At 48.4% G+C, this 14,562-nt stretch overlaps 1 protein-coding gene across 1 annotated transcript in view; it reads right to left on the reverse strand.

Moving 5' to 3' along the window:
• The window catches only part of DHX15 (DEAH-box helicase 15), a 57,954-nt gene extending 43,754 nt beyond the window's left edge, over window positions 1-14,200 (reverse strand). The window contains exon 1 of the mRNA XM_044296490.1: window positions 14,001-14,200. Coding sequence (XP_044152425.1) covers window positions 14,001-14,065 — 65 coding nt within the window. The 5' untranslated portion in view covers window positions 14,066-14,200. The remainder of the gene's footprint in view (window positions 1-14,000) is intronic.
• Window positions 14,201-14,562: the final 362 nt, after the last annotated feature.

The following is a 14,562-nucleotide window of genomic DNA, read 5'->3' on the forward strand; positions in this document are numbered from 1 at the left end:
TATTAGTATACAGGAGCGGCGGGGGATCTGTGGATGGCACAGTTATGGGCTGGGAGGGTCTGTGGATGACACATGTATAACAGTGCCATCCACAGATCCCCCCCTGTAACAGTGCCAGCCACAGATCCCCCTGTAACAGTGAAAGCCACAGATCCCCCCATAACAGTGTCTGTCATCCACAGTTCCCCCCTAACAGTGTCCGTCATCCACAGTTCCCCCCATAACAGTGTCCGTCATCCACAGATCCCCCCATAAGTGTCCGTCATCCACAGATCCCCCCATAACAGTGTCCGTCATCTACAGATCCCCCCATAACAGTGTCCGTCATCTACAGATCCCCCCATAACAGTGTCCGTCATCCACAGATCCCCCATAACAGTGTCCGTCATCCACAGATCCCCCCATAACAGTGTCCGTCATCCACAGATCCCCAGTAATAGTGCCATCCACAGACCACCTAGTTCCAAACCCACCAAACCCACAGCACACCTTTTGGTTAAAAATATTTTTTTTCTTATTTTCCTCCCCAAAAACCTAGGTGCGTCTTATACGCCGGTGCGTCTTATACGGCGAAAAATACGGTATATTATATTAAACCGTAATTATATGTAAGAAAAACAAAAAAAAAAACAAAAAAAAAAAAAAAAACACACACGTCTTACCTAGAGTTGTCACGGGGACCTCGTCAACCTCGTAGGTGCCCAGGCAGCTCTGCCTTGTCGTCGCTTCCCCCTGCTCGCCCATCTTCTTACTTCTCTCACCAAGATCCCGCGCCTGCTTGCCGAGTCTGTCGGCCGGCGCATGCGCACTGCGATGTCCATTCCTGGTACTGCATCACAGTATTTAATGCGCAGGCTAACGGACAAAGTTAGCTGGCGCATTCGCATTACTTACTGTGATGCCGTACCAGGAATGGATATCGCAGAGCGCATGCGCCGGCCGACTCAGCGCGCAGGCACGGGATCTCAGTAAAAGAAGTAGTAAGAAGATGGGCGGGCAGAGGGAAAGACTAAGCGGGGGGAAGCGACGATAAGGCAGAGCTGCCTAGGCACCAACGAGGTTGACGCCGCCCCTGGGCACTTGCGAGCCCTCATTTGCATATCCTACTAAGATGATTTTTGACAGTTTTATAAGTCCACGATTGCTTATAAAGGTAACGTTTTTATCAACTGTAATGCTGCTAGAAAGCTATGTGAAGGGTTAAAATGGTGAAACTGTGATGATAGAACCTTTAATATTGTTAATTATGTTTTGTTTTTTTAACCTTTTATTTAATACCCATTTCCCCCTTAGGGGCTAGAACCTAGGATCTTTTCATCCCTTGTCCATTCACCCTGCACCACCAATAGGGGGGGGGGGGGGGGGGGGGGTTTGGTGCACTGCACCACCAATGAATATCGTTTATGCTTAATACAAACGCAGGCTGCCCTGCCGGACATATCCCACACCCGGCACCCAGCCTCTATGACTGCACGCTGCGATCCATCGCTATTAACCCCTCAGATGCCGCACCTGGGGGGTTAATAGCAGCGGATCACAGCGCAGCCTGCGTTTGTATTAAGCATAAACGATATTCATTGGTGGCGCAGTGGCCATAGCAGGGAGGAGGTGGGGAGGGGCTATCAGCCAATTGGTGGCAGCAGCAGCAGTACAGGGGGGAGGGGCTGCCTCCTTTTCCCCTGTGCTGTTGAGAAAAACATGGCACGCGCTGACAGCAGCGTGCCATGTCAGTAATGTGAAAGCGGCAGAGGTCTAGGCGCAAATGGCGACAAGACTACAAATACGTTTGGTTGTGTGTGTTTTTTTACTGCTTTACACAAAAGCACATCTCATACCCAGAACAAAAACATGCATTTTTCCATTAATGTTATTTTTTTTGCACAAAGATGTCGTTTTTACTGGCATCACTTTGGGGTACATGAGACTTATTTTTAATTAATTTTTTTTTGGGGGGAGGGGGGGAGGGGGGTATAATAAGGGAAAAAAAACCATTTATTTTTTTTTTAACATTGCTCTTGGGCAGAGAATGCATTAACTCCTGTACAAGTGCCATGGACATCTGTACGAGCGAGCAACTTTACTATTTACAAGAAGTCATATATATTTCTACGTATGGGAATCTTTGGTCCAGAGCGCTGTATCAGTACAGCCCGTCTAGTCTATGTAGCCAAAACGTTTGACAAGGAGTATTTTTTTTGGGAGAAAAAAAAAAAACGGGGTCGTTTAAAAACCATGTTATCTTTATTATATGGGTTGTGTCAAACCCAGCGCAATACCATATATATGTGTTGCCCTTTTTTTAACCACTTTTTTTTCTAAATTTCACTTAGTCCCACTAGGGGTCAGTGTTTTTATAATACACCGGTACATCTCAAATACCAATGCATTATAGCCCATCATTGTAAGGGTGAGCGGGGGTCGTCTATCAGGTTGAGCCTTTGGCACAGTCTAAGTCATTCGCTAGTTGCTATTCACCTTGGCATCTAGGGAGTTACGCGGCTGGAACTGGAGTTCTCCCAATCCCTACCTTTAGGCCTGGTTCACACTTCAGTGACTTGGTCACCAATTTCCATCAGTGAATGTTATCTGAAACCAGGTGGATTTTAGACCTGCACCTGGTTTTGGCTCACAATCACTAAAGAGTGAACTAGGCCTTACAGTGGAAGCCCAGCAACAGTTAATGCCAGGCTTCCAATGTATCAATACAACCTGTGTGGCATTATGCACAAGGATAGGAATGTTCTATTAGGGCCCAGCTGCTCCATTCCGCGCAATAAGGAATGCACATTGACGGCATCCGTATTTTTTGCGGACCGCAAAATACATACGGTCGTGTGCATGAGTCCTAACATTGGGGGTCTGATCTGAAGTCTCATTAAAAAAAAATATATATTCTAATCTCCCTCCTCTAATACCTAGGTGCGTCTTATGGGCAGGTACATCTGACAGGGCGAAAATATTGGATTACACTTAGCGGTAATCTGTTTTCTTTGAGCCTATGACCGCACCCCTGGAGAGACCGCCTCAGGACAGGAAACAGAACCGCTTTTTAAAAGAGGGATCAATCCCTCTACCGCCAGTCCTTTTTCACGAACTAAGAAAGATAATATCTTAACCTAAACATTATACATTTGTTTATATATATATATTTTGGGGAGATGGGAATTAATCAGGTGCTGTCTTTTGCCTATGACAGCACCCCTGGAGAACCGGCAAGAAACCCCATCTAGAGTGGGACCACAGCCTGAAGCACCTTATGGCCAAAGGTAAGACCATCATTAGAAGGTATCTGAAGTCTTAAGTGCATAAAATAAAAGTAAGGGAGCCGCCTTACAAATCTGTTCTATAGAAGCTGAAGCTCTCTCTGCCAGTGAAGTGGAGACTGATCTCATAGAGTGAGCCCCAAACCCTGAGGAAATGGCTTGTCTAATCCACCTAGCAATAGTCTGAGAAGAAGCTGCAGATCCCTTCTATGCTCCCTGAAATAAAAGCAACAGAGGTCAGGAGGATCTCTTAGGGTCCATTCACACTTCCGCAAAAGGGTCCCCAGCCGTTCCGCAAAACTATGTGCTCTCCGCTTCAGCATTTCCGGAGCGCAGCCCAGAACTTCCGGTTTGCAGCTCCGCAAAAGATAGAACATGTCCTATTCTTGTCCGCAGCTGAATAGGCATTTCTATAGGGGGTGCCAGCCGGGTGTGAGAGGAGTCTTGTGCCCAACTCATCTCAGGGACAGGACTTCTCAGGTTAATTTGCATATGTATCAAATAGTTTTTTTTTACACAATAAAGGCACACAGAGCTATGGGGACTGGATATTGCGGATGTGCTAGCGGCCATCTAGCAACAAATGTCCTCCGCTCTATACCCAAAATCCAGGTGACAAGTTCCCTTTAAGGGAGAGCATCTTCGGGAAGATCTTATCAATAGACTCGAAGGGGTCTGAAGTGAGTGTAGAGGACCAAATTTAAATCCCATGGAGGAACTCTATTTTTACAGACCGGAGATAACTTAGACACTGCTGTCACAAACCTCTTAACCCAAGGATGTTCTGCTAACTTAAACTCAAACAAAGCGCTTAAAGCTGAAATTTGGAAAGTGTGAGGCCTAAGTTTCTGCTTCCAACCCTCTTGTAGAAAATCTAATACAAGTGGGATGTCAGGAACTTCTAGCACATCCACAGGTCTAATGGCAAATCTGAAAAAGGCTCTCCAAACTCTCAGATATCAGAAGTGACCTTCTTCCGACGGGCCAACAGAGTGTTAACTACATCCTTAGAGACCTCTTTTCTTTAAAATCCCCCCTTTCAACAACCAGGCAGTCAGGTGCAGATTTTTCACCTCTGGGTGAAAGATTGGACCCCGAGACAGAAGCTCCTGAGATTCTGGAAGCACCCATGAGGTCTCTTGACATCTTGCGGAGCCAGGAAAACCACACCCATCCAGGCCAAAAAGGAGCTATAACTATCACCATAGTTATCCTCTCTGATTTTCCTGAGAACCCTTGGTAACAACTTTAGGGGGGGGGGGGGGGGGCATAAAGAAGGCCCTGCTGCCACGATTGGGCCAGTGTGTCCACTGCTCTCAGATGCTCTCCTGGAGATAGGGAAAAGACCTCTACTTTTCTGTTTGACCTGGTGGCAAAGATCTATTTCCAGAATCCCCCATAACGCTGCAACCTGATTGAATACCCCCTGATCAAGGGACCACTCTCTCTGGTTTACAGTACAGACCAAAAGTTTGGACACATCTTCTCATTCAAAGTGTTTTCTTTATTTTCATGACTATGAAAATTGTAGATTCACACTGAAGGCATCAAAACTATGAATTAACACATGTGGAATTATATACATAACAAAAAAGTGTGACAACTGAAAATATGTAATATTCTAGGTTCTTCAAAGTAGCCACCTTTTGCTTGGATTACTGCTTTGCACACTCTTGATGAGCTTGATGTTAATTTCCATATGTATCAAATCGTTTTTTTTTTTTTTTTACACAATAAAAGCACACAGAGCTATGGGGACTGGGTATTGCGGATGTACTAGCGGCCATCTAGCAACCCATGTCCTCAGCTCTATACACAAAATCCCGGTGACATGTTCCTTTTTAAGAAGTCCGCAGAAGCGTCGGCTAAAAAAATCCAAGGCATTATTTATGGTAGGGAAGGAAGAAAGTTACTGCTCCCTAGGGGTAGCCCCCTTAATGCGAGCCTCTAACTCCCCGATCCACACTTTTAGGGACCTAGCAACAAACGTAGCAGCAATAGCAGGTTTAAAAGCCACCGCAGGGGCTTCCCAGTTCTATTTTAAATAAACTTCTGCTCTCTTGTCCATTGGGCCCCTAAGTAAATCCATATCTTCAACGGGTAGTGTGGCTTTTCTGGACATTTTCACCACTGGAGCATCCAGCTTTGGGGCCCTATCTCAAGGAGTGGAGATCTCTTCATCAAACGGATACTACCGCTCCAAAGAAGAAGGACCAAAAAACGTCCTATCAGGTTCTTACCACTCTCTGGCAATTACTACTTGAATGTTTTTATGCACGTCAAACACTTTCTTTTCCTGGGACAACCCTTCAAACAGAGTCCAGGACTGACTGCTGAGGCTTCTGATCATCCAACCCCATGGTAGCTCTAACCACCTTGACTAGGGAGTTAGTGTTCTCAACATGAAAAACAGTGGATTACCTGCGGCCTCGTCCTCAGAAGACTCATCTGATGACACCCATTCTCCTTCTTCCAATGAAGGAGAATGGGTGTCTGCGCATGCGTGGACTAGAAGAACCGATCAGTCAATGTGGCAATTTTAATGCACTAATACATTTCAATGGAAATTAATGCTGGATCCGTTTTGCCGGAACACTTCGGGCCGAATCCGGCTTTAATACATTTCAATGTGGCAAGTGTTCAGGATTTTTGGCCGGGGAGAAAAATGCAGCAATGCTGTGGTACTTTCTCTGGCCAATAAACGTTGAAAATAGAAAAGCCGGAATTAGACTTACCGGTAATTCAATTTCCACGAGATCACCACGACGGCTACAAGGAGATTGACCCCTGACCTCTGTAGGGGCAGGAACAGAGAGAGGGTTTAAATCCCCCCCTCCCACCACCAGCACCAGTGTGTCCAAAATTACAGAGACAGAAAAAAGTGGTGAGAACAAAACATAATAAACCAAGAGGGTATTCCTTCATAACCTCCCAGGTAACGCAAAAGGGTAGGGAATATATGTGCCGTCGTGGTGATCTCGTGGAAATTGAATTACCGGTAAGTCTAATTCCGGCTTTCCACTTCATCACCACGACGGCTACAAGGAGATATAAAAAATTATAGCTTAGGGGGGGACGACCGCCTGAAGGACTTTCCGTCCAAAAGACAAGTCTGAGCTAGATAGGTCTAACCTATAGTGTTTTGTAAAGGTGTGGATGTTAGACCACGTAGCGGCTTTACAAATGTCTTCAAGGGAAGCTCCGGCCCGTTCTGCCTGGGAGGAGGACATGGCCCGGGTAGAGTGAGCTCTTAAATTTGAGGGGCAAGACAGGTCTTGGGACTCGTAAGAAATGGAAATGGAGTCTTTTATCCACCGTGCTAGAGAGGATCTGGAGGCTTTTAGACCCTTATTCTTCCCCGAGAAGAGGACAAACAGGTTATTGGATCTACAGAAACCTTTTGACACTTCAAGATACCGTAAGACAGAGCGTCTTACGTCTAGAGAGTGGAAGTTAGATTCCCTATCGTTAGAGGGATTATTGCAAAAGGAGGGTAAGACTATCTCCTGGTTACGGTGGAAATCCGATACTACCTTAGGCAAGAAACCCGGATCCAATTTAAGAATAATCCTATCATCGGTGATACGGAGATAGGGTTCCTGTATCGATAATGCTTGGATCTCGCCTATCCTTCTTGCGGACGTGATGGCCACCAAGAAAGCAGTTTTAAACGACAGATGTTTGATGGAACAATCAAATAGGGGTTCAAATGGAGCGAGAGTTAAGCCAGTGAGTACCACGTTAAGGTCCCAGCTGGGGATCCTAGATTTTAGAGAGGGGCGTAGACGGGAGGCAGCTTTCATGAATCTCCTGATCCAGTGATGACTGGCTATATCTCGATCAAAGAAGCAGGCTAGTGCCGAGACCTGTACCTTTAGGGTAGAGGGTCTGAGACCTAGTTCAAGTCCCTGCTGGAGGAAGTCCAAGATTTTCAAGAAATTGGGCGGCTCTAAGTTTGGGGCCGGGTTCCCCATCCATGTACAGAATCTCTTCCAAATTTTTAGATAAATTGAGAAGGTAACTTTCTTCCTACTCGCTTTAAGGGTAGTTATCACTTGGTCCGAAAGCCCCTGTGACCTCAACTTCTGGACCTCAGGATCTAAGCTGACAACTTGAGGAAGCTTGGGTTTGGGTGTAGTATTGGGCCTTGGTGAAGCAGGTCCCTCCTGGCAGGAAGAGGCCATGGGTCCTCTACTGATAGATTCCTTAGAGCAGGGAACCAGCTTCTCTTCGGCCAATAGGGAGCTATCAGGATTAGTGTCGTATCTTCTAGGTAGAGTTTCTGGATTATCCTGGGAAGTAGAGGCAATGGTGGGAACGCATAACTGAGATCCCAGTCCCAACGAATTGTGAGCGCATCCAACGCCCAGGGATAGTCCCGTGGGTTTAACGTACAGAACGTCGGTACCTTTGCGTTTCTTTTGGATGCGAACAGATCCACCTGTGGAGTGCCCCATCTTTCTGCCAGTAGCTGGAACACTTCTGGATTCAAGGACCATTCTGTCTGGTCTATCGACTGCGACTGAGATAGTCCGCTTCCACGTTCAGTATCCCTTTTAAGTGGATTGCGGAGATGGAATTCACGTGGGATTCTGCCCAGTTGAAAATCTTCTTTGTGATAGACATCAGTTTCTCCGATCTCGTGCCTCCCTGGTGAGATAGGTACGCCACCGTCGTCGTGTTGTCTGAAAGAATCTTTACGTGTTGACCCCTCAGAAGTATCTCTGCGGTTTTCAGGGCTTTCCAGACTGCTTCTAGTTCCCTGAAATTGGAGGACTGAGAGCGGATAGTTGGGGTCCAGGAACCTTGACACCAACGGTCTCCCACTTTCGCTCCCCATCCTTTCTCGCTTGCGTCTGTAAGCACCTGAATGTAGGGGATTTTCTCCCAAACGACCCCCAAGGACAGATTGCTTGTGTTTTTCCACCAATCTAGGGAGGTTTTTACTGCCAGAGGGATCAGGACCTTCTGATCCAAGGAGGCCTGTCGTCTGTTCCAAGCTCTGAGGATCCATGGGACGGACGTGATGCAGGACGAGAGAAGACCTAGGAGGCTCATAGCTTCTCTTATAGGACAGGACCTCCTGTGCTGGAATCGTCGGACCTTTAATTGAAGGTTTCTGACCTTGTCTGGCGGAAGGAAGGTATGTTGTGTTCGGGAATCCAGGATAACACCCAGGAACTGGATAGTGCTGGAGGGCACCAGGTTTGATTTCTTCAAGTTCACCAACCAACCCAGATCCTGAACGAGAGACAGAAAGGTTTGTAGGTCTGTTCTGAGTTCTTTCTCTGAATTGCCAATTAGGAGGAAATCGTCCAGGTACGGTATGATCACCAGTCCTTTGTGTCTCAAGAAGGCCATCATCTCGACTACCAGCTTTGTAAACACTCTGGGTGCAGATGATATCCCAAAGGGAAGGGCCGTAAACTGGTAGTGACGGGTTACCCTCTTGTGGTCCTGGATGGCGAACCTCAAGAACCTTTGTGACTCTGGATGAATTGGGACGTGATAGTATGCGTCCTGAAGGTCTACTGAGCACATCAGGGCATTCCTCTTTATCAACGGAATCAGGGATTTCAGGGATTCCATCCTGAACTTTCGATAGATGACAAATTTGTTCAGGGCTTTCAGATTTATGATTGTACGGAAAGAGCCTTCTTTTTTCTCTACCAAAAACAGGTTTGAATAGAAACCTTGTTTTTGCTGTGTTGGCGGGACTTGTACTATTACGTCCGTTGCCAGAAGGCTTTGAATTCCTTCCAGAATCTTTCCGCGTACTTTGGGGGAATGTGGGTTGGTAACAATGAAGCGGTTTGGGGGAGATGAAGAGAGTTCGATCCGGTACCCGGATCTTATGATGTCCCGGACCCAAGGGTTCGGGGTAATGGACTCCCAAGGAGTCAGAAAATTCTTCAATCTCCCCCCCACTCTGACGTCATTGTTTATCCGAGGGTTTACTCTGGGAGGAGGAGGGGTTATTCCTACCCCTGCCCCCTTTGGGGTAACTCCAGCGTCCTGACTTCCCTTTACCCTTAAAGGGATTGTTCTGGCTAGTGGGGGCCCGAAAGGGATATTTCCTTTTGTAGGGTCTCTCTTCTGGGAATCCCTTTTTCTTGTCAGCCGCTTTCTCCAGGATACGGTCTAGGACAGGGCCAAAGACGTATTCCCCTGAGAACGGGATGGAGCAAAGCTTCATCTTTGATGTGTTGTCGCCCGACCAGCTTTTCATCCATAGGGCGCGACGGGCCGCATTGGAGAGTCCCGCGTCCTTTGCAGCGAATCTGACCGATTCCGCTGAGGCGTCAGCCATAAATGCTGTGGCGGATTTTAACAGGGGGAGGGATCTCAAGATCTCATCCCTAGGAGTATTATCTCTGATAAGAGATTCCAGTTCCTCTAGCCACAGTTTCATGGATCTTGCAACTGAGGTAGCTGCGATGTTTGTTTTTAAGATAAGCATCGCTGCTTCCCATGATTTTTTTAAGAGGCTATCTGCCTTCCTGTCCATGGGATCACGCAGTTGAGAGGTGTCTTCAAAGGGCAAGGCAGTCTTTTTATTGACCTTTGCGACCTGAATATCGATTTTCGGTGTTTCACTGAAGATTTTAACTTCGTCCGTGTCAAACAGCCGGTTTTTAAAGGACCTGGACACCCCCAACCTCTTTTCTGGGTTGGACCACTCGTCCAGCACCATATCCCGTATGTTCTCATTGATTGGGAACACCCGGGTTTTTTTAACCCTGAGTCTCCCAAACATCTCATCCTGGACTGAGTGTGCTTTAGGGGTTTCTTCGACCCCCATAGTGGCCCGGACTGCCCTTAGCAGGTCTGGCATCTCGTCCAAGGAGAAGCAGAATCTTTGATCTGATTCTGAAGTCTCAAGATCAGAGGAGACCGCCTCGTCCTCCCGTGTTCTGGAGGACGAGGCCTCCTCCTCTATAATCTCTGGATCAGATAGGGAAGGGGAAGGGCCCCTATGTCTTTTTGAAGGGGGTGCATCCCTAGATAGAGGCATCTGGGATAAGGAGGTTTTAACTTCCTCATGGATCATGGACCTTAGATCTTTAAGGAAAGAAGGCTGTTCCTCGGCGATCACATTAGATATGCAGTCCTTACAAAGCTTTTTACGGTAGTCGTCCGGTAGCCGTTTGAGGCAGGACACACATTTGGACTGTTTTTTGATCTTTTTCTGAGCCTCCTTAGTGACCTGGGGAGAACAACCCTTATTAGCTATGGTAAGTACACATGCTAACAGCAGGAGCCCCAAGCCAGAGATGTGGAGGAGGAGGAACAAGCAACCTGGTACAGTGTATAGACAAGTAACAGGGTAAAGGAAGAAGCGCTTCCCCACAGGGGACTTACTACAGGCGGCACAGAAGGGTCTCCAGGGGAGCGGGGTTCAGCCGACATGACTGCACGCTGGCTCCGATGTACGCCGGTACACTGAGACATTCGGCGCTGCTGCGCGCGAAAATTTGACTCGGAGACGCTTCTGAATGACGTCACTTCCCCCGGCACCCGGAAGTGACGACGGCCGTTATCCTGAAGCGCTTAGGCGCGCACCCGGCGATAGCCAAACAGGCCCGGCGGGAGATCGCGACCGGGAGCAGGCTCACATATAATAATGGAGCGAGGCCTCCCTCCTTCGCCCCTGCCCAGCGTTAGTACGAAGACCGCAGGAGGGCAGGGGGAACACCCGGTAGGTGTCAGGAAGTTCCGCTTTCATCTTCATCTCCCCGCAGGGAGACTCTCTCTGCCCCTGTCCTCTGTAGGGACAGGAAACACTGGTGCTGGTGGTGGGAGGGGGGGATTTAAACCCTCTCTCTGTTCCTGCCCCTACAGAGGTCAGGGGTCAATCTCCTTGTAGCCGTCGTGGTGATGAAGTGGAAAGTAGGGGAGAAAAATGCAGCAATGCTGTGGTACTTTCTCTGGCCAATAAACGTTGAAAATAGAAAAGTATGCTAATTTTTACAAATTTTCATAGATTTAAGTATTTTAATAAAGATACGCATATTTTATCGGTAAAATTTTACCACCTAAGTAAAGTACAATATGTGATGAGAAAACAATGTCAGAATTACTTTGATGTGCGAAACCTTTACAAAGCTATTCTCCGCTAACTTGACATGTCAGATTTCCAAAATTTTGCTTGGTCCTTAACGCCCAAACCGGCTTGGTCACTAAGGTGTTAAAAGTAGCACCTGAGCCATTTCAGAGCGCAATTTTTCTTCTCCAAATATCACACTTTGGTCCCCTGAAGAACCAGTACATTGCGTAAATTAATCAATTCCTCCTTTCTAGTGCGATTCAGGTCACAAGATAGGATAAGCGAGGTTGCCTCTTTCGGGGGAGACAAATTAGGTATATCATTTTCCCAAACCCGACTGCACTTTGCTAAACCCTACCATGTGTCTGAGATCACCATATCCTAAGTAAATCCATGTATTATTTCTGGATTATTGCATCACCAGATATATACAGAACAGGAGGACGTTTTTGTGCATATTTATCATTATTAGGGCACTGACAATGTGAGAAGATATAGATACAATCATCGACATTTTTTGAATTTTGTTTTGGGGCGAGTTAGGTTTTGTTTTATAATCATGTAAATTAGTAAAAGCTAAGTTTAAGGGTCCATTCACACGTCCGCAACATGTTTTGCGGAGCCACGGAGAGAGCGGCAAAGTGCGTTCCGCATTTTGCGGACCGCACATTCCCGGCACTAATAGAATATGCCTGTTCTTGTCCGCAATTGCGGACAAGAATAGGACATGTTCTATTTTTTTCGGGAACGGAGTTGCGGACCTGGAAGTGCGGGTCTGCAATTCCGTGCCCAGGCAGCACATGGTGCTGCCCCCTAGAAGTGAATGGGTCCGCAATTCCATTCCCCAAAATGCGTAACGAAATTGCGGACTTGTGAATGGACCCTTAGAGGGATTTATTCAAATGAACTTTTCCACAAAGGGGACGGAGTGGTGCCCATGGCAGACGTCATTACATGCAGAATTAACACGTCACTGACCCTTCAAAAAGGTATTGTTTGGTGGGGCCCGAGTCCCGAGACGATCCCTAGAACGAGGAGAGGGGCATTCCCATAGAGGGCTTGTCTCTTTGCTGCAGTAGACAAAGTGAAACTGACTCACAAATCCTATGGGTCCATCCCCTGCAGTGATGAGTGAGGGTCTTGGGACTCAGACCCCCCCCAGATCAAAGCCCACCACTAGGACATATCAAGATTTCCGAAAGCTCTGCGACTCTACCATTTACAGATCACACTGCCGCCAGTAATGGTGTTGGGGGAGCAGAACGACTGATGGAGACTGCTGCCCATCTTACCGGCCATTTACACCATGTAATGGTCAATACAACTTTCACCAGACCATTAGGGCTTCTTCACACGTGGTCAGTATGCTGTGACCGGGAGAAGATCTTTCCTTTATACCTTATTGCTGTGTAGCCTCCATGCCTGGATTTAGCTCACAATAACTGGTGTGAACTATACCTAATAGTAGAAATGAAAGAAGGCCAGCAGCACACCAAGGGTTTCAAAGGAAAACGTGTGGTTTATTCACCCAGTATCAATGTCAGCAGCGACATTTCAACCGCTTGTTGCGGTCTTTCTCAAGCTAAGAAACTTGTTGAAACGTCGCTGCTGACATTGATACTGGGTGAATAAACCACACGTTTTCCTTTGAAACCCTTGGTGTGCTGCTGGACTTCTTTCATTTCTACTGAATTGGACCGTGGTGCTGGTCCACACCAGCCCGATTTGCACCCCCAGTATGCGCGGCGCCCGACACCGCCACCCCCAGTATGCGCGGCGCCCGACACCGCCACCACCACCCCCAGTATGCGCGGCGCCCGACACCGCCACCACCACCCCCAGTATGCGCGGCGCCCGACACCGCCACCACCACCAGTATGCGCGGCGCCCGCCACCGCCACCACCACCCCCAGTATGCGCGGCGCCCGACACCGCCACCAGTATGCGCGGCGCCAGACACCGCCACCAGTATGCGCGGCGCCAGACACCGCCACCACCACCCCCAGTATGCGCGGCGCACGACACACCACCACTACTCCCAGTATGCGCGGCGCACGACACACCACCACTACTCCCAGTATGCGCGGCGCACGACACACCACCACTACTCCCAGTATGCGCGGCGCACGACACGCCACCACTACTCCCAGTATGCGCGGCGCACGACACACCACCACTACTCCCAGTATGCGCGGCGCACGACACACCACCACTACTCCCAGTATGCGCGGCACACCACCACACCCCCTTAGTACAGGTAGCATGCTACATACCACCACTACCCTTAGTATGCTCAGCACACTACATAACGCCACAACCCCCAGTATGCTCTATACTACCCCCAGCATGCTCTGCACCTTACAGTATACACAGCACACTACATGCCACCACTACCCTCAGTATGCTCAGCACACTACATACCACAACCCCCAGTATGCTCTGCACCTCACAGTATACACGGCACCGTGCTGTGTCAGTCCTATGTACTAACGGACGGGGAAGGATAACGAGGCCCGTTGTACACTGCTTACACCAGGCAGGCTGGACATTCACACCAGCAGAGCGGACCATTAGCCGCACATTACAGGTAACCACGAGCTTCCTGACGCGCAGGTCTCCAGACTCATGGCGGCCGCCATATTCCAGCGGACAAAGAAGAGGACATGGCGCCTCCTCTCCCCGGTACTCACCCTTCTCCTCTCTTCTTACTCGTGGCATAATCCTCGCCCAGGTCCAGTCGGTGCCGCTTGGACATGTTCGCCGCTTCTCCTCCCGGTACGCTAGGCCTAGCGGCTCCGAGGTCACGTGTCTAAGACGGGTCCACAGAGAAACAACGCGAATCGCGGCTCGAGAGGGGCCCAGAGAGAAGGCGAAAGGCGCCTGCGCAAAGACAAAAGCGGGAAAGGGGTTCGGCTAGAGTGGCGTGACGTCAGCAAACAAACAAAAACTGCGATTGGACGATCGGAAGAAGCGTAATGAGTGGAGGACGCTCAGCCAATTGAACCGCAGCACGTAAAGTGAGGGATGACGTCACCGCGCTCTTGGGTTGCTGTGCTTGTGCTAATGTGCTAATGTGCTAATGTGCTGCTGTCTGGGGGGAATTGCGTCAGAAGCTGCGTGGTGTGTGCGTGCTCTGAAGATTAGAGAGGAAATCACCAATACCATTTATTAGCAAGAGAGACTCGTTTTGAGAGAAAACGACGACATAATGCACACTAGAGCACGAGGCTGAAGTTGGTTTCTTATTCACAT

This window comes from Bufo gargarizans, chromosome 1 (genome assembly GCF_014858855.1).
Source record: "Bufo gargarizans isolate SCDJY-AF-19 chromosome 1, ASM1485885v1, whole genome shotgun sequence".
In the NCBI taxonomy this organism is placed as follows: domain Eukaryota; kingdom Metazoa; phylum Chordata; class Amphibia; order Anura; family Bufonidae; genus Bufo; species Bufo gargarizans.